The sequence below is a fragment of the Boleophthalmus pectinirostris genome, unplaced genomic scaffold, assembly GCF_026225935.1.
Source record: "Boleophthalmus pectinirostris isolate CB_2022bp ecotype Guang Dong unplaced genomic scaffold, ASM2622593v1 HiC_scaffold_3, whole genome shotgun sequence".
Taxonomy (NCBI): Eukaryota; Metazoa; Chordata; class Actinopteri; order Gobiiformes; family Gobiidae; genus Boleophthalmus; species Boleophthalmus pectinirostris.
Window position 1 is genome coordinate 33,799,580 of NW_026571299.1, and position 26,450 is coordinate 33,826,029.

At 37.6% G+C, this 26,450-nt stretch overlaps 1 protein-coding gene across 1 annotated transcript in view; it reads left to right on the plus strand.

Moving 5' to 3' along the window:
- ca16b (carbonic anhydrase XVI b) overlaps positions 1-26,450 on the plus strand; it is a 121,147-nt gene that overhangs the window by 4,458 nt on the left and 90,239 nt on the right. Inside the window, exon 2 of the mRNA XM_020934008.2 lies at positions 20,589-20,687. Within this exon, the coding sequence (XP_020789667.1) occupies positions 20,589-20,687 (99 nt within the window). The remainder of the gene's footprint in view (positions 1-20,588; positions 20,688-26,450) is intronic.

Consider the following 26,450-nt stretch of genomic DNA (forward strand, 5'->3'; position numbering starts at 1 on the left):
TTTTTTATTTTTTGTTCATTTTAAGCAGTTCAGCTCTTATTTTATTAATGCAAGAATAATCATTACTGGATACTCTGTAATGCATAAGCCCCTATATATTTGCATAATTAGCTTGTTAGGATCTGTTTTCCATTATGGCAAGTTTATATAGTATCTCAGCATAGCGTCTTTGCGGCACCGAATATTGGAAAAATATGATGTTTTATTTGCTCTCCACAGGACAATGGTGTACTGTTTACTATAATTGGCGTAATCTGACGTTAACTCAGATGAAGCAGTTTATTCGTTTAACTTATGCTAATCGGCGCAATCCGTCTTGTCTTTATTGGTTGACGCGGCTGCCTCAGAGTTCGATCAGCCAAGAAAGATACACTCCATCCTGCGCTGGTCACTCTGGCAATTTAATCATTTTAATTCACAATGACTCATGCCACTTCAGTCCAAATCATTTCAACTGTCCAGCCATGCACGCTCTCACACACACACACACACACACACAACAGCAAGTAGAGCAAGGGAAGCGGATTGCTGCTAGGGGAAGCTAGTGCACTTATTTGCCCAACAATGGTGATTAATGTCCCGGCAATAAGGCTCTGTCACCGAAGGACATCTTCTCCGACGCTCAAGGACTCGGCCGTATCAATAAATGTCCTTTAAAGCATCCTTTCGCTCCCTTAAACAATATACAAGCCTTCTCAGTGATCCTCAGTGTGGGCTCGATTCGCAGCAGGTTGTCAGTCACTTTTACAGATGTCCAGATGAATCGGGTATTCGATATTTGTGATTATAGATAACAATATAAACAGGAAAAAAGAGAATTGTGAGAATTTTAGATGCAAAGATTAGCAATTTCCTTTCAGTATATTCAGTATATTCAGAAACCTATTGAGAAGGATGCCTATAAGTGACATTTACCTTACCTTATCATTCAGAAAGAAAAATTTGAATTTATAATGCTCGTCACATATAGGAAAGGTAATAGGGCATGTACGTTAGGATTTCACTGTTGTTTGATCATCTTGTCAATAATCGTGGAAATATTTTAAATAGTGCTTCATACAATAACTGAAACTCATATACTGACAAATAGATTAAGCACACCACATTACAAAAGGAAATTAACCAGTAACATCACAATAATATTTGGCCCACAAATGCAATGCCCTATGTTATTGTGTTGTTGTAATAATGTTCGACCTTCTTGTGTGTTAAGGGGTTGAGCTGTGTGGAACATGGTACTTCACTAAGATGTGGAAATGCATTTGGTACACATTGTAAAAGCAAGTAAATGCAAAACACACATTAGCCAAGGCCTCAAGAAAGGGACAATTATTTCTCAGATAATGTCCTAGCAGTGTAGCATGCTTTATGCTATGAAAAATTTCTTAGAAAAATTCACTCTGAAGGGACATTTTAGATTCAAGGCAAACCTACGTGGGCATCTGACTCAGCAACCAAGGCCAAGTCAAAATATAAGAATATATATACAAATAACTATATATAATATTGCAAAGTTGTTACAGTACAAATAACACTTGCATGGTTCGTTTTCATCATTCAAAGATCTTACAGTCACCTTTACCAGTTTATTCATTTCTAAGTATACAGAAATCTGCGTTCTTTAAAAAAAAAAAAAAAAAAAAGACACGATTTGATATCAACAGACACCAAAGCAGATTGATCCATGCTGCTGGTTGGTCTTTATTGTTCTACTCACAATGAGACAGCACTGAATTAATAGCCAACAACAGCCAGTAAAAAGTCTTCATTACATTAAATAATTGGCCTCACCCTGAACTGATATGCACTTGGGACAGATACCTAAGCCAGGGCATTTTTTCTGGATCTCTACTGTTATTGGATAAGACTATTTACTGGCTGATGTTTAAAATTAAAATTATGCAAGACTATTCATTTTTGACTTGTTGGATAGATTAGTTACATAACCATTACACAACCATTTTGAAATGAGTCTGCTGTGTTTTGAGGGAAGAAAATGACATCGTCAGTCCCATACTAATATCGGATATCAACAGATGCTTGAGGCCAAAGCATGGATACTGATATTGGATATGAACTGCGCATACTTTACTGATATTATGATGATGACATGAATGACATGGCCAAATAATTAATCACTGTATCGATCAATCACAAATTTTGATGAATTTCTTATCTATTAAAACTAATATAAATGCTTTTTAATTTGTACTATTTAACCAAAATATTGTCAGATTTCTTCCTCCTAAATCTAAAGTCTTATCCAATCCTCATGATCACACCTACTGATGGAGGATTGGCTATTGACGTCTTGAATAAAAGTCCCATGCTTGAATGAATTGCAGCAGTTTTGATCAATTGCCCTAAGTCTAAAAATACATATCCTGTGTGCAATGTAACACCCTTTGCTTCCTTTAAACCAGCTTTGATGTGATCCTGACTCCGCTCTTCTCCGATCTGTCTGTCCAAACTTCACCCACAACACAGCAGCGCCTGCAGGCCTCCTCTTCCTGTGGTGGCCATTGTAGGTCAACAGAGCATGTGTTTGAACTGGGCCCATTGTTACTTTTTCCTCTTGTCACAGCTTGGGATCCAGGGGGAAGGCATAAAACAAATTCAACAAAAGTAGGCTATATCCTTCTCCTCCTCTTCCTCCTCCTCCTCCTCAGTGAGACTCATTTTGCTCTGTCGTCAATTATGAAGATATAGGATTAGGCCTGGGTTATTTTATCAAGCTCGAGGTGCAGTGCAGAATGCAAAATAAGGTGCTTCAATAATAGTCAGGTATGGTGTGATGAATTACGTTTTACCCTTAGCATAAATTATTTCCTTGTTATCTGCAGCCGCCCGGAGAAGTATCGCGCTACGTGATACGGAAGTTTGTCGCATTGTGTTAAAGAATCTCCCATCTATCTTTAATTTGGAGCTAACAGCAGCTGAGTAGGTGAGAAGGGAAAAAAGTATAATAAAAAATCGACAATATTCAGATCTGAGCAGGGGCTTTTGTTAAACACGCGGCTTTATATGCAGCCAGATGTTTCACTGTCAGCGAGCTACTTTAAACATTGTCATTATTTAAATTTATGCAAAAACTATATTTTGATAAGTTTCATTATACATTCAGCGCCTGGAGTGTGGATGTATGTGTAGGAGAGGCTCAGAAGTGATGAGAGCGGAGCAGAAAGTTGATGCAGTAAAATCAGATCATTGCAGTGATGGGCTCATTTGAATTATAAACAATATTTATGGTAAAATCCCATTATATTACCAAGAACTACAGTGAAAGTTATTTTCCTTTATGTAAACTTTACTTCCACAGTTAAACTTTCTCAACTTTTTTTTGACTTCTTACAGTTTGTAGCATTTTAAAAAATATCTATCAGGTGTTAAAATATTGATGATTGTTGTTAGTCATACTGGTTATGGCAAACTAAAACTATAGATATGTAATTAATCCTTTATAATCAAACAAATGGACAGCACTTATGAAAGTAAAAAATGAAAGGAACACTATATAACTTTCCTGACAGCAGGTCAGACACCTGCTTGTCTTGATGTTATGCTTTACATGGAATATTCCACAGTATGGTATCAAAATGATCAATCCACAAACCGGTGACACAAGTAGTTTTCTTTTATTTAATATATAGAAGTCGTAGAAGTTTACAAAAACGTGCATCCTTACTTCTAAATTAATGTGTGCTGGCAAAAGAGTTAAGTGAACAATTAATAAGCCCCACAATAAGCCAGTGTTTGTGCTCCCTTCCCAATCACATGAAGCTGGCACTCAGTGTGGCTCTAAGTTGGGACTTTGTTTTCCGCTCAACCACGGCTAAATCCATTCCATTTATTTAGTGTCCTGTATTTCCTTCCCGAGTTAACATCCTGTGACACGGCTGTCCCGGCGCTCCCTCTGGGTTTCCTCAGATTGATGTTGTGTTTGTTTCTTTCACACACGCCGCTTGTCTCTCCGGGATCCTTCTCTATTCCTGCCTTAAAACAACAGTGCATGCCACTCACCTCACTCTGCTACAATATGGGAACTCTGCCTTAGCGCTTTGTAATGAAACTGCTGTTAAAAGAAGCTACTTTGCCAGACAGTGTAAAGCACTGGCACCGGCTAATTTCAGGCATTTCCCAAGGCTGGTTGTGCTGAGTTGGAGAGTTTTGTGAGACCAAACCGGAGTTTGGAGTCTCCACTATCGATCGTGTTGACGTGAGCTCCTTTGGGGAATGCAAATGTTTCTGTTCTTCAACACAAACAGGCGAACCCTCCTGGTAGTGGAACCCTAATTAACTAGGGATTTGAATACCATGGCCTTTTCCTCTGACATTTCCATATTTCACAAAGACACTGTTGTACAGGCTCTCAACAAAGACAACTATTCTATTTACTGGGCAAGAAATACAAGAAATGGTCATGATTCGCATTAGTTAAACATTAGCCAAAAACTCTTCACCCCATGCTTCCAGATATCACCTCTTTCTCACAACAGTTCTGAGGAAAAATAAGCCAATTATTCACAGGAAAACATCAGACTTTATTGCACCGGAGGAGTTCAGTCCAGTGTAGTGTTTGTGCTTGTCCGTAGTCTGAATAAACCAAGTGGGTCATCTTGCACAAAAGCAATAATTGGTGTAAAATATAATGTGGTTTGAAATACTATAAAATACTATAATTGGCCATTTTCACATCTATTATTGTCTTGACCTGTCCTCCTTCAAAGATATGACAAATGCTATGTTTTTCACAGATAATCTTACTTCGCCAGCACTAATGTTTACAGAGCAGAGCAGCCCGCCCGTCCCCCAGGTACATTCAGGTCACTGGGGAGGCCCATGTTCATCTGTCCCTAATACACAGACAGGTGCATCCAGAGACCACCCAAATCCAGAGGACAAGGGGTCATGGCCAGGTCACTGCTGCTAAGAAATGTGCAGGTAAAAGTACATTTAAACAATCAGCTATACCTGTAATACTATCAAGTGAAAGAAAGATACTGTACAAAATGAACAGAACAAAAGGAAAATGTATTTGTATTACATGAAATGTTATGTTACCACAACTTGTAGTTCTAGCCACTTAACTAATATTACCAAAGCCTACAACTCTTACTAATATAAATATTGGCCGAACTAGTCCATCATCAAGTTACTATATTGACTACTGAAGTCATCATTCATCATTCATGAATGACACAGGAATGTTCAACATTCTTGGTAGTATGTTTATGTTCGCATCAGAAAGAGAAATGATTACATTTCTCCCATTTAACACAAGTTGCTCTGCAGTATGCAAAATCAAATACATTTTTGTAACCAAGATCTCAGTTGATATTTTGATCAGTTCATGCCGTATCTTTTTAATCATTAAGAGGTAACTAAAGCCATCTGCTGCTTCTGAGAGTTCACACTTCACTGTGATGGGTTAAATCCACCTGTCACTCGCTCAAAGCAGACAGAGGCTGAGCAAAATGAAGAACTGTCTGGGGAAAAGTGTCAGAGCAGAGAACTGCAGAGATGCACTGAATCACAATCTGTGACATCAGATAAAGCATCAGATCACAATCCAAGTTAATTCAGAAAAGTTTACCAGAATCTTCATGATTTAGGATTAAAGTGGCATTAAGTGGTCTTCAATATTGTTTATCACTGCAGCATTTTAAAAATGCTTCATAATTTGTCAACACAACGGCTCCAGTAATTGACATTAGTAATTACACTATAAAAACTAGGTTCATTTTTTTCTCCTTTTCCCAATATCTCTTACCAGTAACTCTCCGTCCCTTCCTCCTCTGTCTGGGGAGCCTGTTCAGACAGTGGCGACATCTCAATAAAATGGCAGCATGAATAGTTTTGTACAGTTTGTCTCAGTTTTACAGAAATGTCCTGCCAACGGTGCGATTAAAGTCTTTTTGGGTAAGAGGATTCAGAGGGCAATAAGGAGGATGTGGAGCTTAGCATTGCAACTCGCCGCTTTGACGTGATCCCATTGTTCACTACTTTTTTCTCCCAAAGATAAAACTGACTGATTTGAAAATATAAAAAGCTGGGCCAAGTCATAAGGATAATGAAAAGCGGTTTTAAATCCCGGGTATTGGTTTTTGTTGAATTACGAATAGTTGCTTCCAAATCTGCTCAAATGACATGTCTGGAAATGACTGAAGGCAGAAGGCTCCGAAAGCTTTTATTGCTGTTGGACTGTATTGTCTTGGCTTAATTCTTATAGGGTATTAAAACATGCCATTTGAATACAGTGAATTGTTGTCCAAGTCTAATACTAAAGTTTGCAATGTCTTGAATTTGAGGGAAGTTGTTTAATTGTTCATGGCAATATATATTAAAAAAAAATACTATATGTGTCGTGTGTAATGTTAGCTGCAAGATGCAGAGCTGGAGATGTCTTTCAATTCAGGGGTCATATGTCATTATATACTGTGCTTACAAACTTAACTGATACACCAGAAAATGTTGTTTAACAAAGCTGAACATTATTTCTTAAAAATAATCTTTATATTTATTATGAAGCTCCCAGTGGTCTTCGCAAATATGACAATGACAAGTTGCTATTTCAGTTCTTGCTACAATACCATTCAAAAGTTTGAACACACCTCCCATTCTGTTATGGACATTCTCATCAAATGTGTAACTTTCAAAGACATTTTCAAGGACGAAAATGACAATCAGACAAATCTTGATTAAATGGACTAGACAAGGACTAATCTGAGACTATACTAAAACCATTGTGTCAGAGCTAAGAATAGGAGTAGCACCTGAACCTTTGCCTACCTTTGTATGTAATTGGTTTCTGTGTCAGCATAGATCTAAAAACATTTATACAAACAAACATTTATCAGAACCTCAAAGTGAAAAAGACTTGCATAAGTCATATTGTTTTAGACAAGTAACTGTGAGTTTCTTAGAAACTAGGCCGGAGAATTAGCTGAATGAACCACTTGATCTCTTGTGCTCACTTGAGGCTCAATCTATACACAATGTAAACCCCCTTAGTGGGGCTTCATTAGAATCATTACCACCAGCACTGCTCAGTTAAATGCTGTTTTTCCATCTTTGTTGACTCACGCTGTTGCATTGGATGTTACTTGGATGTTAGTGTTTTGCTGGATGTTTGTTTAACGGGTGTAGGAAGAGGTAATCAATGCCATATGCCAATGGGACAGAGAATAGTTAAATATTCACTTTTATCACTGTCTTCAAGTGGATGTTTTCAAATTGATTTTATTACACAAGTAACAGATCTCTAGCCTACTTTGGAAACATTTCATTTACCTAAGTCTAGGCCTAATTACTGTATTGAGTTACTGTTCAATAAGTCAGATGGAACAATAATATTTAGGGGTCAATATTTATATTTTTCTGTACCACAATAAGATTTGGGCTACAGGAGGTTGAACAAATAACTTCTCATTATAGATACAAATTACTATTTTTTTTTAACCATATTATACATTTAATAGTATTTGGGGAGAATCTATAGTTATTCATTTCAATATTATCCTTTATAATTTAGATTTTCTTCAGCAATATATTGTACTTCAAAATGTGTTATTGTGACAAGCCTACTTAAGTCTCAGATTTCATATACACATTATAGGTCTAGAATGCTGTGTATATGGGTGACATTTTGTTTTTATCATTCAAAAACAAATTGAGCTGATCAAATATTAACACTGTTACCATATCAAACACCGTGGATATAGGCCTTTACGCTTTAAAAGTATGTTTGAATTGTTAATGACAAATTAGAATCCAGGCCAAAGTTAGAGGGAACAGGCAGATGTCTTCATTTGTCAAGAATTAAATGTAATTCTGTGGAAATCCCTTTTGGATAATTAGAGCCCGCCTCATTAAGAGAAGCAAATCAATTTCCTCTCAAAGTTCTTTCAAAGGTAATAAAGTGTCCTCGTAGCTTTTTAGGGTGTTTTGCTATAATCGATTCATAAATTCATAAAGCTGTAAAGAAATGCTTAAACTTTAAAGCTGTTCAATAAAACAGGATTGATGACAATAAATGGTGTAAAGGAGAATAATGGCAGCTATTGGCTCAGTGTGAAGTGAGCATTTCCCTCTAAGTGTCTGCGTTTACTCACCTCCAATGGGTTTATCCAGATTGCTGCTCCTTAATGTGGAGTTTAGCGTTTCAATTACAAATGTTGTAGTTTGACAACCACATAAGTCCATTCCACTAAAGCATTGTGATTGCAGCTACTTGTGAAAATACAAGAACTTTTTCTGATAAAGAACAGGGTTGCCTCAGTCAGTCTAAACTGAACTGTATTATTAATTATATTATATTATTAACTATTGTTGCTTCCCATTTGTTCGTTAAATTGCTATTAAATCGACATCTCCCCTCTGAGCAAATCAGTGGTGATCATAAAAAAATAATATATTTATGACCACCATTGCAACTTCGTACATGTGTAATGTTGGTTTTAGATAGAGGCTTGAGTGCATTTGTGTTATCTTGGTGCTGTACACAGTTTCAAAAAATGTTTTTGGTGTAAATTTTTGCATTATGGCATAACATTTCTCTATCTCCATAGAGACAGGTGCGTGGCGTCATCAGACCACACAACACTACAGTAAGAATGCCTGTTTTTCAAAGTATTTTGAGCAACAAAACACTAGTAATGGAATTATTCTAGATACACTGAATCCATTAGTGGGGAATATACCAGGAAAAGCAATAACATCCCAGTGGAAATGACCAGGTGGTGTACCCTTCTTCAGAAATGTTACATGGTGCAAGTATCATTTTATTTCTTCAGTAGCAATGCCTGCAATGGCCTTGCCACTTCTAATATATAGTATATTTTGAGGTACTATTTCTGCATACTTTATGGCATTGTACATTTTCTTTTATACATTTTAGTCCTGAAAAAGCAGTCACTTTAAACATTCAATAGTGAGGCTCTTACTGAGCGATTGAGTGCACGGTTTTATTTATCAGTTCTAAATTCAGCCTTCAAGTATTGATTAGAGTCCAACATCAAAGAGCATGTAAAGAGGGAGGAGGAGATGTGCCTGTGTGTATGGCCGCGGGCCTGTGGAAGTGATGCATGCTACTGCAGCTACTGCTACTGCTGCTACTGCTATTATTTATGGACAACACTGAGTCATTTGGCCACTGAGCTGCTGTTAGCTGGTATTTCTCATCAGCATCTGGCACCCGCTTCCACTGTGCTCGACCTTCATTAAAAAGATTCACACACAAATGATTTCTGCTCACAGTTTTTAAGACGGCACATTTATATTTGCAGATTTTTCTTGCACATCTGGGAAAGTGATTCAAAGATGGTATCAACAGTGGGTGTTTGGTGTCAGCATTAACTACAATGTAGATATAGAAGTTTGTATTATGAATACCGAAATGTTAACAGTAACCATGGTGTTGAATTGAAGGAATAACATAAGCTAATACAAGGACCTACTCAAAACCATCTTTCTTTTATTAATTTGGGTTGACGGGAAGAAAAAGTCAAGTCGATTTTTCTGCTTCTGAATCCAAAGCATGTATTGATCCCACTTTAACTATGTAGCCAATTAAATTCTATATAATAATACATTCAAATTATTGAGCTACGTCTTCTACATTATGAAGTTATGAGTTGGAGACATTTAAATAACAAAGCGGTTGCAGTCTTGCCTTTCTAGAATACACGGATTTATTTTTGTTCTTATACTTAGACAGACTTTATTGATCCACAAGGGAAATTATTTGGACACAATAGCTCACGCATCATAATATAATCTAATATAACAAAGAGCAAAAATATAATCCAAAAATATGTTTGAACATGTTGCAATATGAAGTAAAATAATTGGATGAAAACATATTGGTCATTGCAGATGTTTCCTAAGTATTGCTAATGCTAATGATGTCTGTGTATACCACCATAACATCTTAATGCAATAGTATATCTTACTGTATATGTACATACGTTCGCCTCATGTGCAGTGTCACCTCTACTTACCAAGTGATATGTAAGCTCTCATCTTGCCCGTAACAAAGCGTGGCTGTACATGAACAGGAGAGATGTGTAATGATCTAATGTAGTGGCCACAGCAGCTGGATTTATGACCAAATCAATACGAGCACAATTCCTGCACAGCTCCTCTCTCTGTCCTCGCCAATGACCTCATAAGCTGCTGGCACTTAAGCTATCCAATTGCCACATATTGAAATTTGAAAAGCCCACTTTGCACGGTAAATTTCCCTGACGCGGTTGCCAGTGTTATGTACAGTGCTGACTTTGTGTCCAGAGGCATGTTGCAGATTGTTTATTGTGCGTGAATGGGATAAGCTACAGCCGAGCGTGGACACAGGTCATGGGGCTTGAATTTGTTTAATCTGGGTAATGCTTTTCATCAGACGCCCTGATGCACTCAATCAGAGCAGAGCACACTGGTTAATGCACTTATTACAACATGAGACCTGGTGTGAGAGCTGCCATGTATCATACACCGCTACAGCACTGGATCTCAAAGTGTGGTGAGCAGGTATCTTTGTTGTTCACAATAATAAATCCTGATTAATAGCCATTCACTTGTATGTATATATTTTTCCCTGGTATGGTTCTTGGCAAAAAAAAAAAAAAAGAAGGCGTATTGTGTAAGTTTTCTGATGGAGGGAAAGTCAAGTACTATTTTGGAGATGTTTTTACTTTGTCTGGAATGTTTCACAGTATGGTATTAATCCTTTCATGGAGACCAAACCAGACCAAGTTGCAGGTCAGATCTGTGGAGAGGCAAAGCTGCTCGCAGTCAGAAGGCCTGTTTTTGTAGGTATTTTTGAGCTATGAAACCACCTGTAATTTAATAAATGTAAAGCAGAGCATTTGGTGTACTCTCCATCAGAAAAGTTACACAATGCACCTTTAAGACCTTTAAGTGTTATGTTGGTCTACAGCGTTCCATAGCCCAATTATTCTTCTGCACTTCAAATCACATTTTGAACCAGTTAATGTTTGTATCAGTTTTAAACATTGTGGGAGTCAGACAAAAAAAAAATTCAGTCTCTATTTCGATACTAAGGAAAAGACAAAAGCCAATACAAATTTCAATACCACATTATAATTAAAACCCTTTCTTCTTACAATCAAATATAATTACCATATTAGTGATTTATTTAAATTGCTGTGTGGTCTTATTCCAGTTCTGATATACATCAAGATCATGAGCATTCAGTTTTGATTTGCATCTCTTGTATGGGTTTATTTTAACAACCCTAGTGGGACTAAACCTACTAAACTACACAGTGACCAGACCAAAATCAAATCATAGGCCTGTCATGATATATAAGTGTGATATAACGCTCAAGAAAATATAGATAATATTGAAACTAATGCCACTAACACAAAAAACATGAAGCAGGATTTTCACTAGTACTAATAATACAAAGAAAAAGAACCCATGATATTTACTAACCCATAAAAATGATTCTCCCATCTGTCAGGTTTTAAACCATAAGTTGAACCAGGACCAAACCAGAACCAAACTAAGGTTAAAGTGCATATGACAGCTTTTTATGATTCTCTATAACTGATAAAATTGTAAATAAAATTATAGTTTTACACAAATCTTTCTACACAAATTTGTGAAAAAAAAAAAGTTGAAAAATATGTTAAAAATTACAGGTAGTACAGAGTTCTAAACATATTGATGAGATTTATCCAATACTTTGGCACAGTTTACACCTAAGAAACATTTTCTTTCTTATATTTTAAATATTAATTCATCAGAGTAAAGGTGGTTTTCTTATATTTGTATTTGCCAGATAATAATTCCTATGTACATTAGAGGTAGGTAACAGTGATGGAGTTTCCTAGTATCATGTCACGGTTTTACAAAAAGGAAAAAAAATTAAACCTAAAAAAATTGCCAAAGCGGGAAAATGTGGTGGAATGTTTTTTCTTGTTTTCTTGATTGAGGTGTTCAGGAGAAAGTGTAAAGAAAAGCTCATTAGATTCCCATCCAAACATGTCGCTGCAAAAGCCCTCGGAGGACATAAAGCCCCTATCTGTGTCTGCTACCGTGTGACAGCAAAGGTCAGAGGTTAAACAGATGGTGTGTTACATCTTACTGTGCTCCTTCAACCTTTTATAAAGTAGAGACACTTGGAAAAGAGTAAATCAGATAGGCTCAAAAGGTCTAGAAGAAAGTCTCGGGTGTATTTAGTCTTCCCTGAAAAGAAAAAAACCCACACATCCTGACATTTGTTCCCTGTTCATGTGGCTAAAGAAACCATTGTTCTATTGTCCAACTGACTCCTGAATTAAAACGGAAGACTCCTGTAGCAAACTTGACATGTCACAGTTGTAAGCATTAAAATTACTCAAACTTTATAGAAAGAGGATTTGTTAAAGTACTTCTGTGTAACTTTTAAGCAAAAAGACTAGAAAAATAAAATCATCTGTTTTTTCAGATGTTGTTCCTTTGACTATAATATAATAAAATTCATCAAACTCAATGGAGAATGTTCCATAAAACTTAAAATTAAACAAACTTTATTGATCCACAAAGGAAATTACTTGGACACAGTAGCTCACACTATATATTATAATGACTAAGAGCAAGAATATAAATGGTAATTATAATTTTAACTTTCTATTTCTATTCAATTTCCATTTCATAGAATTGACAGAGTAGTGGTAGTAGAAAAAGTATAAATAAGAAGTGGAGAAAGAAGTGAGAAATCTTGAGTAAAAAAAAAAAAAAAAAAAGACTCAACCAAGACACTATGATTTCTTGGTTAGACCTTGGTTTGTGGTGATTCGCACTCATTTAGTGTTAAAATGGTACTGTTAAATCCAAATATTTCCCTAGTGCTTGAGAACTCTGCATAATGAGAGTTTGGCTTTGTCGCCCTTCCTGCTATTCTCCTGGTTCAGTTGTTGCAGTTCCTTAATGAAACACAAATGAGTGTTTAGGACTGGTGGGGTCCAGTGCATACAATGGCTCTGGGTGCAGTATGTTTTACAGTGGTGGGCATATTTAAAAGTTCTGAGTTTGTGTCACTCCCGTCTCCGTCTCTGGTTGGCACATTGTATTTCTGGCGCTCAGCCTCTGCATGCCATTGACAAAGCCATCAGCGGTACAGTCAAATGTGCAGCAGCGTCTCCTGTCAATTAACATGATGAACAAAGAGTAGACAGGTCCTGACATGCTCAAATACTTCATACATGAGGATTTGGTCATCTAAAAAAGTTTGAATTTGCTGTGAAATTCTCAGTGGTTGTCAGAAGGTTGTCAAAAATAAAAGATGATCATCAATTTTTTTATTTATTTGGATGCTACCTGATTTATTGTTTTTTGTAATGCAATGTTTTTTAATGACACAATTTTAACTCTTCAAATAAAAAATATACAAACATGTAACCAACTTTTCACATGACTGAAACACTATTGAAAATGAGCAACCAAAAGTGTATAGATTAAAGGTCCTATATTACACAAAATGGATTCTTGTGAGCTTTAAGCCATGTTAGAATGTTGTTACCACATCATAAACATACCTGGCGTTGTTTTTTTTGTTTCATTAACACGTTTGAGTAGTTCTTTGTTATTAGTCTGTCTACATCTCCAAAGCTCAAAATGTTCTGTTCTACCTTGTGATGTCATGTAGTGGTAGTTTTTCAAGTTAACAACTACTTTTTACCTTTAATTCAGTAGAGATTGGCAAATTTAGGCCTAAAATCATCCAGATAATTCTAGTGAAGGTGTATGAAGTTAAAAAACACAGTGGGGCATTTACTGTATTACCAAATGATATTACAAAGTAGAACAGTGTGTTTTCTGTTTGAGAAAAGAACTCTAAATATGCAGGATTTGTGTGTTGAACATGTGTAATGAAACAAAACTCAGTGAATATTTCTGATGAGGAAACATCATTGATATTTAGAAATGACTGAATCTCATTTTTGTCTGAAATTTGATTAGTTGTCCTTAATTTATTAATTGATTATTACTTAATAATAACTTCAGCGACACGGTACAAGTAACTTGAGGATCTAAACGTGTACAGATTAAAGTGTTGCTGTGATCGTGGTGATATTAATTACACTATTCTTATCCATCATTTAGTGTGTATTTGTATGCCTATAGCTCCTCCATACTTGTTTTTGTACTTTTGGAGCCATTTTCCTCAGATGTTGTGTTGTTTTGGCCCTGAGGCGTTGCTCTATGTTCCTTGTATCAGCTCCTTGTGTGACTGTGGAGACTTCCGGGAAAATCAGCCACATCAAGAGAGCGTGTCTCCCTCATGAACTGAAACCACATGCACCGGCACCAGGAGGCCCATGCACACTCTCTTTGGTTTGACTATAAACTGTTTCTCACAAAAGCCCCCAGCACAAAGCAGACATGAGGGTATAGTCCTTTGTCCTTTGCATATTGTTTTAGAGATCTGATGTAACTATTGCATCTAAATAGTCCTTGCATTACCATTTTATTATTGAGCATTATGTTCAGTTAAAAGAAGCTGATGTGTATTGTAATTCTTTAAAGGTCCTATATTACACAAAATTGACTCTTGTGAGCTTTTAGCCATATTAGAATGTTGGTATCTAATCAAAAACAAACCCAGCATTGTATTTTGTTTCATTAACACATGTTTGAGTAATCCTATTATTAGTCTGTCTACGTCTTCAAAGCTCAAAATGCTATATCACCTTGTGTAAGAAATACATCAGAATAGATCAGAAAAATAAAAATTGCCCTGCTGGTCACAGAACAATAAAACAACTAAAATTCAGACATTGTGTACTGAACATATTTCCTTATTAGAGCACTGATGCCCTCCCTTGTATGTGGCCTCCTGTCCCCCCTCTCTGGCCTGGCTGCACTGGCTGTAGTGGACCATACTGACCTGTGATTGATATTGTAGCTCGCCCTCTGGTGACTAATGTGCATTAACTGCTCCTGTGGCGCTTGTAAGCCTTCTGCTGTTCAAGGGCTCTCCTGGGCCCTTGCCTTGTTGTTGAGTGTGATATTATGGAACAAATAGCAGGCCTTAATGGTTGAATGAGGTGATTTAACTGCCCTTAGAGTAATAGAAAATGGAAACTGATATGTATTCTAACCCTAACCCATCACATGAGGTTGTTCTGTGTGTGTTCTGGCCTATAGGAGCATTTATTTTAATAAATATGTAAATTCAATGCTATGTATATATGGGGGATATTGAAATGTATTGCTGGTGGATGGGTTTAAATTCCTGGTTAACCCATGATTGTGTGATTTCCAGGCAGAGCTGGAGTCCGTGGGGCTGACTCTGGCTGCGCTTGTTGCCTGGATCTTTGCAGCGCTGTGGCTTTAATCCTCTGCCCACAGGGACGCTGACATGACGAGTGTAAACTGTTGACATGGTGCCGTCTCCTTGGCGCTCTGATCAAAGATGGTGCAACCCTCTTGCTTCAGACCTGCCTCCGAACACGGCTCTACTCTCTCTCTTTGTGCTACCTGTGGCTCAGTGACTATAAACATAAACACAGGGAAAATAGATACAGACAGAGATGATCTCAATAATTATGATATTTCAGTATTGCTGTTTGTGACATACAAGTGCACTATATATCCCAAGCTTTAATGGATGGAAATAATCATAAACGCCTATTGTTTTTTTGGGTTTTTTTTTGCAAAAAGACATTAAACCAATAAAGTTGTTCTCTTGCTGATAACTGGCATATTTATTTCTGGAGGTAAATATCTAAACTTCAAGTCTGGCATTTGATATTTCTCACTGATTATGGCTGTGAGTGATTTTATTCACTCAAGTGTTGAAGGTGCTGCTCACCTGGGTACTAACCAATTTATAGTACCTACCTGTATGCAGCCGTTGGCTCTAAAAATCCCCCCCCTCTCTGCCTTGTAATCGAGAGCATTTTGGGCTAGTCTCTGCCTTAAGTGCACATGGCCTTGATGTGGTCTGATGTAGTGCTTAGTTTAATTAATCTGCCATAATGATGCAACTACTAGTAAGAGCGGCCTGTGCTTGTACTAAATGTCTGTATGCTACCGTTCTGTCTGCAGACGGTGACTTCAGGCTCCCAGGATCCCCCCCTCCGGAGCTGAACTTAACCTTTTCTCGCTACGCCTTATGACTTCGCAAACGAGTGTGACATGCACCCGTTGTCATGGTTACGGTGTCATCAGGAGGGAAGACATGTTTAGATTTGGGAATCAAGAATCAGTTCCAACCGAGAGGCAAATTGTCAGATGGCTTTGAATGCCTTATGTCTAGGAGCTTATCTACCCCTGAGAGACCAGTGTGTGGCGTATGGGGCATTTCAAACTACTTACAGCGAACAGAAATGGTACATGCACCAAAGAAGGCTTGGATAACATTCAGAACAGCGTTTAGTTTTAATACATGTTTGATATATTTTGAATGTACAATTTTAAGGCAAGAGTTGCTTACAAACTTGCATTAAGTTAACTAAAAAATGAAGAGTAGATAACATTATTTTGCTTTGTTTGGCTCTCAAGTCTCTGTTTCAACATTATCTGCTTGGAAGTAATTTGTAGATTCACTTAGGCATTTGGTGAGGCTGAAGTGAAACTTGGTATTGCTAAATTAGCTTGAGTCATACAGGCAATTGGCTTACCTGCTACAATAGTTACAGCCTTAGCTGCTCTTTTCTCTCGCGCCCACAAAAACAACTCGGGGACTTGGTGAGAAAGTAAGCTGGAACAATTTGCTTTGCATAAAACAGGAAGGTGACGAGACAAATAGCCCTTAAACTTCTATTGCAAGGTTCAGTGTGTAGCAGTGTGCATGTAAACTGGCTTTTTCTGTGTTCTTTTGATTTTGGGTGTACGGAGCCAGTGTGGGAATAGACATTGCGGTGCATATAAGGATAAGCAGAAGCATTTCAGTGTTAATACTTTTAGGTTTTTGGAGTTGAAATTTTGGTCAGCCTGTAATTTTGAATGTTTGAAATTTTGAATATGAATGTCAAGAAGAAAAAATTTGATGTTTTTAAATCCATATTGTAATATTGGCCAAATCAATAATCAATATTGCAAGATACTAAATATTGCTATAACACCAAGTGTGATCGATTTCTCTCCATATTCCTTAGGAAGTCTAGATTTGTCGTTGTTTTGGTCTTGCTTTAATCATGTACATGTACTTTTAATTTAACTAATTGTGTAAGTATATTTTAAAATGTATCATCATGATGGTAAATACTGTTTTTACTTCATATTGTGCAGCCGCTCACTAACCATATGTACTTACACTACATTTTTGTATCCAATTCTAGCACCCATTTTGCGGCTCTAATACAATAGGCGTTTTGATGTGAGAATATGTTAATATTAAATGTGTGAACTTTATACATCTCTGTAGTATTTAAGGGAGTCTTTTCTCCGTTACACAAACACGTACCAAAGCACGTATAGAAAGTAGGCATTATTTCCACTAGGGTGCTAAAAATGTGCCGTTCCTACCTCCTCCTATACATCTCCGCTGTGCACTCCAGCTCCTCGCTCTGGAGAAAGAGAATTGATTGATATCGAGGCGTGAAGTGTTTTAGTAGTTTTTTGCGAGCGTTTTGGTGCGTGGTTCCGTGCTGTGCCAAGCTGCAGAAACCACAGCGCACTAATGTACCGACAGCTGCGAGAGGAGTCCGTACCCAGTTGTTATTTCAGGGCCGCGTGAACTAAACAGAATCCCAAATCAAAAAGCGTGTTGTAGGAGGTGAGAGGGGTTTTTATTTGGAGTTTGGCTCATGATCCAGTCACTGCTGTTTGCATTTCTTCTGTTCATTTGTTTGTAGTCACTGGTTTTGGCAACAGGAAGCCAATATTAACCAATGCAAGTTTGGCACACAGGCTTTGACTTGTACACCTGACTGAAACCTGATCTGTTACCATAAAGTACATCTATTACATAAGCATTTATTAAAAGTTATGAAGGATTTGTTCTTTATGAATGTCTTTTCTTTCTTTCTTTTTTTTTTTTTTTTTTAAACAACAAAAGCCAAATATGTAACAGATGTACCCCTGTTAGTGTAATAGTCATATGGTCAGGGGTGGGCAATATTGACTAATAATGAATATGTCAATATTTTTTTCTCATCTCGATAATGATATTCAAACAGTGCATCAGGAATGTGCTAAAATCCTGTAAATATCTTGGTTGAGGTTCAAGTGTAGCTCAAAACATGAAAAGAGAGAGGCCAGAAACATTGCGTTGTGCCTGTGTGTAGGATATTAAGTTGGTGTCTTTTTTTCTTTTCCGTCTGTATCTACAACTATTAAGAGTAAAAGACGATAAACTCTAAATGCTCATTTTACATATCTCAAACAACTTTGTTATTCAAATAATCAGTCTTTTGATATGCTTTTGATAAAGAGATATGCTACATCTCTCACCTCTACAGATTGTAATAGTTGTAGTAATGGTTGTTAAATTGAATTAACTTGTAGTTTTAGAACTTTTAGAATTAGACTAGAACTAGCTGTTGTACCAAATGGAGTAGTGGGAAAACGGAAGCATTTCCAAAGTAGAGGTTGGGAAGTTAACCCTAATGCACTATATTGGCACATTTTACTACTCGATTTCTAAACTATTTTTACTTCTACTTTTTAATAACTTTTTTTTATTTTAGAAATAGTGATAGTTTTACTTCTTCAATAAAACCCGTGTTTCCAGGAGGTCGGAGGGATTTCCTTTTAGGAGTTTTGGCACAGGATGCGCTTAGTTTCTGATTGGCTTCTCCCCCGATCGGCCTGTTCATTTGTTTGTCGTCTCTGGCAGCAGGAAGCAGGCATTAACTGATACATATTGGGGGTTTGAATGGCTCACTGGGTTTGACTGTTCTCTTCTCTGGTAGACCTGAGTGAAGCTTGACGATTTCCCTGGCTGGTACACGCAGTGCTTTATCAATGGTTTGAATTATAAATGTCTGCCTACATGTGCTCCGGGGACTGTGCTTGCGGCGAATGTGCACCTCCAGCATTCACCACGTTTCCCTGAAAGATTCTTTTTTGTATTTGCACTGTAAAAAGACGCGTGCCTTTGCCTCAGGGGCTGCACTGCATTGTCTCGGCGGGAGCTTGGGGGATGTGCACTGGGCAATAGTCGCATTAAGAAGCGCAATTTTAGCCAAAGCTCTGTTCTGTGGAGGTGTATGCTGATGCTAAACCCTTTTGTGCAGGTCGTCTTATAAATGAAAATAAGTGCCTTAACAAAATGAATGTTTTTTTTCTGCTTAGACCTACAAAACAGTACAAATGGAATACAGTGTTAAAATAATTAGACACGAACATATTTAGGTTGAATGTTGTCAAAGCAGGAAGTTGCGTTTGATCCTTGGGTTGTCTATATTTAGTTTGTCCGAGGAGCTCCATGTGTTAAGTGATTTAGCGTTGAGTTGTTATGCCTTTGTGTCTTCGTGTCTATATTAGTCTTATAGTTGCTAAAATTGGTAGAATTGGCTCCAACAGTTCTAAGTAAAAATAAGGGGTGACTGCATTTCAGCATATTTATGTTCTATAGTTTATAATATTCAAATTAGTTTCTCTTTCAGAGCCAGATAATTATCTGGAAAGCTCTTTATATAATTTTCATACATATTTTTCTCTTCTCTCCCTTTTTAAAGAATGTTTGCCAACTACTGCATGAAAATCTTGGATAATTGGGGATATTCAACCAACAAATGCCATCCAAGTCAAAACCAGTGAAAAGTAATTGTAAAAATAATTCATTTGTATATTTGTAGTTAGTTCTTATGAATGTATATAGTTGTCATAGAATGCTTGAACAAGGCTGATATACACTACAAATAAGTAATTGTTAAGGTCTGGGACTAGGACTGGCCTAGTTAAATTGTACAAATATTTTCCATTTAGCCACATGGCCATGTCCACTGTTTATCCAAATCCCAGTTTTTCATATTGCTTTACTTTGCCAACACTGGTGTCCTATCCAAATTTCACCCACAAGCTTATGACAGACAAGATTTTTATATTTTTCTGTGTATTTTTCTTATTATTTCTGGCTTGTTCACAAAGATACTTGCCAGTCAGTCCATGTACATTTGTTTTTTGCTACTGACCAGCTGCTGCTTCTGCAAAATACTTGACTGATGGTAACCGTAGTGAGAGGAGAAGCCAGCACAAAGACTTTCTCTGAGTTTTGAGCTGATCCCTGTAGGCGCTATCATTACCGCCCATTTCTTCCATCATATGTGTCAGATAACAAGTCTACTCCGGAGCTATGGCCTCTAGACTCTAAACAGCAGCAGCCAGTTCCACCACCGAAGGATAGGCAAACTGTGTGACAAATAGGTGAGATGCTGCAAAGGACAAAAGTTAATCTTGGTGAATTATAGGGCTTAAAGGCACCGCTGAGAGCTACTGCCACAAGTGCCATTTGGGAGCGCCCAGTCACAAAATGAATGTTTAGTTGAACAAGTGTAGCCTTTTGGTTTGCAGATGAACTATTTTAACAACATGCTGCCAGTCAGTTTTACAGATCTGGAAATTTGAATTTTTTCCTGCTAACAGCTCTCCTCTCGTCTGAGCTGCTTATAACTGTGTCTTTCTGCTGTCCACAGTTGCATCAGGAGGCCGGCCGAGTAGTGCAGCTGACGAAGATCATGAGCACGTTTGGAGGCAGAGGAGATCGACTAGTGACCCCTACTGGTCATATTCAGGTGGGTGTGTGTACGTGAACAAGGCACAATACAGTTGTGTGTACAGTTGTGATAAATGTCTTTTCTCTTTAGATGTAGATTAATTTGCACTAATTTGTATCAGTCTACCGAATACCCATATGCCAAAGAGTTGCTTGTGTTTCAATGTTGTGGTTTTCTATGTGCCCATTATTCACATTTGCACATCAAAAGAACTACCCAATTAGCCGGTAATTCAAACAAATTGGCACCTTCCTGTGTAAGTGGTGGAAGTACCGAGCTTTGCATTTCCAATGCTAGAAAGCCTGCCAATTTATACTCAATATTCAACAGTTATCACACATCACACGTTTCCCAAATCATGCAGATCTCATTAATAAAACTTTGAGCACATGGGGTTTTACTAAATAGTTTTCCCCCTTCATTCTAAGTTATGAGTAAAATATTGAAATAGGATGAATATAGGGGACTTCTGTGTGATCATGTTCTCAATACCGTCGTAAAGCATATCATAGCTTTTGAATGGTCAGAAGTCCTCAAAATGTCATCAACAAACTGGAATCTGAAACCTGTTTTATAAAATGATTTGCCTGTTAATCCCATGTTTTTGCATAATGCTTCTTTTATCTCTTCAAATCATGTGGCTCTAGTGCAGTAAGCCATGTTTGCTGTCCAGGGCCTGATTTTAAGTGAATGTTTACGCCTCAAGATTACAGTGTGGACAGTAAGTGCCAATTTAGTGACATTTGTGGATGGCCTTTATCCCTGTGTAAACATAAAGTGTCACTTAAACAAAACAAACAGTTGTTCGCAGTAAGTATCATAAACACCAGGAGGCATATAAATCCCTCCTACACAGTCCACCTCCAGAAACAAATAAAGATCCAATAACAGTGTCAACATGCGGCTTTCGCTCTATAAAGCAGCCTAAACGCCTCTCTTCTGCATACTCTTGCATTCGGATTAACATAAGGTATTAGCAGTGGAGCAGACGTGCCTGTGAAAACATAGCCAGAGTTGTTGTTTAAATTGCCTCTTCCATTATTGATAATATACATGCTTTTTATGCCAACTAAGTGCTCCGGGCTTGGCTCCTCCTGTAATTCCTCCACTGCCATCGTGCACCTCGACAAATTGGACAGATGGATAGTGCTGGCAGACCAAAGTTAACGTGCAGATGCAAGCTCTAATGGATGATTCATTATGTGCACTTTTATGCTTGTAAATACGCTCCCAGTTCCCTGAGTTTTGCCTATGTGTAATTGAGCTGTAAACTTTGAGTGTGAAGTGTTTTTCCCCAAAAAGTGACAAATTGATGTCAAAATTTGGTTGCGAAATTCTGGCATCACGAACGGGCAAGCCAGCACTCTCAGGCACTTGAAAGTTGGTTATAGCTGAAATGGGGAAGGAAAGGCAATTTTATCTCACATAAAATATGCAATTCATGTGTCAATGTTGGCTGAGATAAACAGGTATGTAAACAGTGATTACTATTTCAATTGTGAGGTTTGTTTACCACTCTTTACCTGACAGTAATTAATGTATGGCTATCTCACAAATCAGAGGCGCACAATATTACAAAAGAGTGCATTGATTTTTCAGAGTAATTTAACTTTTCTACTTTTATGAATCTGTTCAGAACAGAACAATGCATTGCTTCTATATATATATGTATATATATATGGACAAATCATGCTTTAATTATCTATATTTGATGTCCCAAAAACAATTGTAAATAATTTCTTATTTTGTACATTTTGTTAATAAATTTTTACTATTTTGTTTGTATTTACCCCATGTTTTTTTTTTTTTTTTTTTTTACACTGGATCCTTCTATATTATCTTGCCCTACAACTAAACTAAAACAATAATATACAATCATATGTCTTTTTTCCATCTAATTCACCTCCATAACGTTTATCCAACAAAATATTCATACAATAAACATCAAAATAAGCTTCACTGTGACATGTTGTCCCAAATTCAATATAGCATTATTCCTTTCACAGCCCTGCATTAGAGCCCCCCTTCCTCTTATTTTGCCATTAGCGATAATATAAATATGGTCATTTCTCCATTATTTGACAAGTATATGTTTCTGCAGGCAGCGTGCTGACAGCTCAAATGTTATTTCTGGTGCTGCTGCTTTACATTCAGCCCTCAGAGGAGTGCACCAGTGGCCACTGTGCTCCACTGGGAAATAGGGGTTATGTGCTCTGAGCCAGGGCACCTCACTGGGAGCGATGGAGAGAGGAGGGGCGCAAAATGATATTTACAGGTTAGAGGTCCGGAAACTGCACCAAGCAAATAACCAGCTCCCCCCTTCGTCCTTCAGGTGCATCAGAGAATGGATTTGGTGTAGCATTTGTAGAAACTGTGCAAAAAAAAAAGTCAAATTGTTAAGTTTGTTTTGTTTTCACATAAAGATGGAGGAAGTATCTAAAATCAAAATATGCAAAATTGCACACTCTTTTTTTTCTGTTCTTTAGAATAAAAATTACTCAAACGTGTATAGATAAGAAATAAGAAAGGGAAACAATAGTTGAAAGCTCAGAAAAATCGATTTTGCACTCCATTCACTTTGTGCATAACTTGACCTCAACCAAGTCATTTATCGGAATGTTTTCATGCATTGCTGTTGGATTGCAGTAAAACAATCAGATGAAAATATAGATATTTATTCATTTCTGTCAATATCGCCCACCCTTTTGTCATGTCTGACAGTGTTTTGCTTGCACATTGTGTTTGAACATTCACAACAGGCTGCAATCCCTATTCACTCTGATTGTTTTTACTGTCTTCAAGGTGTGTTTAGTCGAATGTGGAATTTGCTCCCATTTTCTCGAGGCCTGTAATTGTCCAGATTTGAAATTGCAAGCCGCCCCTCAATCAATGGTGTAAATCAACAAGGGCTTGGATGTTTGATTTGTACGCTAAAAGTCAATTCTTTCTTCGTTCTTATCTAGCAGTAATTTTTCAGCCTCTAATACAGTCAGAACGCGCACAGGTACAGCTAATAACTGATTTTCTTTCTTGTTTGTTACCATTTTTATGTTTGTTTGAAGAGAGGATAAAAATAAACAAGCAAACATTTAGACACATTTGACAAGTGGATAGACATGGGCAAAAAGCAGTGTTGGGAGTAATGTATTATAAAAGTAATGTATTACAGTAATGCATTGATTTTTGCTGTAACGCAGTAATGTAAGGCATTACAGGGGGAAAAATTGTAATATTTTACTCGGTACAAATGTGAGTAACGCGCGTTACAATGCTTTTTTTAACCTGGATTGAAGTGGTGGGTTTTTCTTCATAGAAATTCGCTAAAATCACCGTGAAATCAGCAGCGGTGAAACGCCGGAGACGCGGCCGGATAGACCTTCAGTTAACCGCGGGCGAAAGGACCGACCCCAGAACTCTACGCTGTTTAGACCTGGTTTAGACCGGGTCAGTTCTGGTTTAGACCTGGCTTACAGTCGTCCCTCGCTCTAACGCGATTCACTTTTCGCGGTCTCGCTGTTTCGCTGATTTTTAGAATTTTTTTTTTGTGCAATTTTGCATGCCTTTTGTTTTTAGTGTATGAACACGTATTGCGTTCCTCCCGCTGTGTCCTGATCGGCTAAGGGACTCCTGTCTCCTGAACAGTACAGTACAGAATGTGTTCAGCTGCCAAATTTAAATAAATGTTCAATCTCTAGCAGTGTGCTTCTGAAGTGCTGTATGTCTGCAAGTTTTCTCTCCGACAAAATCCACAACGTCGACGAAACGTTCTGCACCGACAAAGTCTCCTGCGCTCACACCCAAAAGACAGAGGACGATGCAAACCATCGCACAAAAAGTTGGACTTCTGGACACGTTGAAGGAAGGTAGAAGTTACGCGCTGTAGCAGAGTCTTGCACCGGGTCTTGTACCCGCAAATAGTTGCTGAAATCAGGACCGTGAGCCTGAGCAGCAGGGTCCATAAAGAGCGATCGGGCGACAGCCGCTCTTACCTCCATGAGGTGCGGAGCAAAGCCGGTCCTTTCTCCTGCGGTCACCTTCGAGCCCATCCTGACAGTGAGTCCTGTTTTAGTCCTAGTTCAGTTCTGGTTTAGTCCTCCTCTTCAGTCCTGGAATCAGTCTGAGGTTAGTCCTGTTATAGTCCTGGTTTAGTCCTGGTTCAGCTCTGGTTTAGTCCTGGTTTAGACCTTGTTTAGTCCTGGTTCAGTCCATATACGGCTCAAAAGTTCAGCTTTTTCGCAGTTATTTTGGTGAGAGTAACATAAGTAATGCAATAGTAATGTAATGCCTTACATTTTAAATGCAGTAATATTGTAATGTAACGAATTACTTTGAAATGACAGTAATAAGTAATAAATAACGCATTACAGTTTTAAAGTAACTTGCCCAACAGTGGCAAAAAGTCATAGAATCTGCAGGACTTGAAGTGTGTTCCTGGATGGCAATGGTCATAGTCAAGTGGTCTAAGAAAGGAACAGCTTTGATATGAAGTAGTGAGGCTTGTGAAGGCTGATCCAAATGACCAGTTGCAATAGATTAAATTAGAGCTGCAAGATTTATCACTATCAAACTGAAATTTTGACAGCACATTTTGCAACAATGGTTACAATAAGCTAATCACAAAAGGGTTAAATATTACTAAAATACCTCTAACAAAAATATATTAGATCCTGTACTTCGCACTCTAGCCCTAACCTCTTTCAACATGTTCTGAAACACATGGGGTTGTAGTATTATTTTAGGTGTGTATTTTTTTAAGTCTTATTTCTCCTTATCTGCTCTGTGAATAAGTACAACTATTATAGCTGAATTCTCAAATCTATAATCACATTGTCAGAATAATTACTACTATTTGATATGTAAAGCAATACATTTCCTGATCTATTTCACAGAGTTTTGCTATCACTCCTTATTGAATACTTCTTGTAAAGTTGTTTTTTCTAGACTTTGACCTGATGTGCACTGATCCACTGTGCAGTCAGAATCAGTAGTTTCCTCAGGTTCGGCGCCGGTATTAGGGATTAGGTTTGGCATTAAGTTGTAATGGTTCAGATGAAATAATACGCGAAAGTGTGTGGGGTAGAAGTTTTTACTGAAGCCCACACTTGTGTAAAAAGTGATAGAATCTTGAGATATATTTTTGCTGAAGTTTGATGTGGGGGCGCAGAGCAGGGGAAGATTTGATTTGATTCTGAAATGGTTTTAGGACTGCAAAAGGGCACCGACCGCCGCCAGTCAAAGCAGCTGGCGGATTGTTGTGAGGAGAAGAGACGCATTGAGGGAGCACAGAAATGTCTATAGATTCAGAAGGTAATTAGCGACCAGGACTGTGACTGTGAGACAGACAAGCGTGCCTCAGCAGCTAAATGGATATTAAGGTTTTACTGTGCACGAGTGCCTTTTACATAAAATCGGTAGGGGGTCGACATGCAGCATCCAGCAGATAATGCAAAGCAGGGCCTCACCTGTCATTCATGCATTTTGGCTGGTTTTATTCATGTATTCATCATCATCTTAATCCGGATTGTGGATGGCTGTGAATATTCAAAGTGTTAATGCATAACTTGACCAACAATTGTTTAGAGGACCCTTCTGGCAAAGTACTGGTCTATAGGCTTAAAGAAGTCATATTATGGGTTTGCCTGCTTTATATCTAATCTATATTTATATTTTGAATGTACGAAATCACAATATTAATCTAAAAATATTGTGAGTTGGTAATTTTAGTCCCACGAGATTTATGATGTCCTCTAATAATTTTTACAGATTATTTTTTCAGACCAA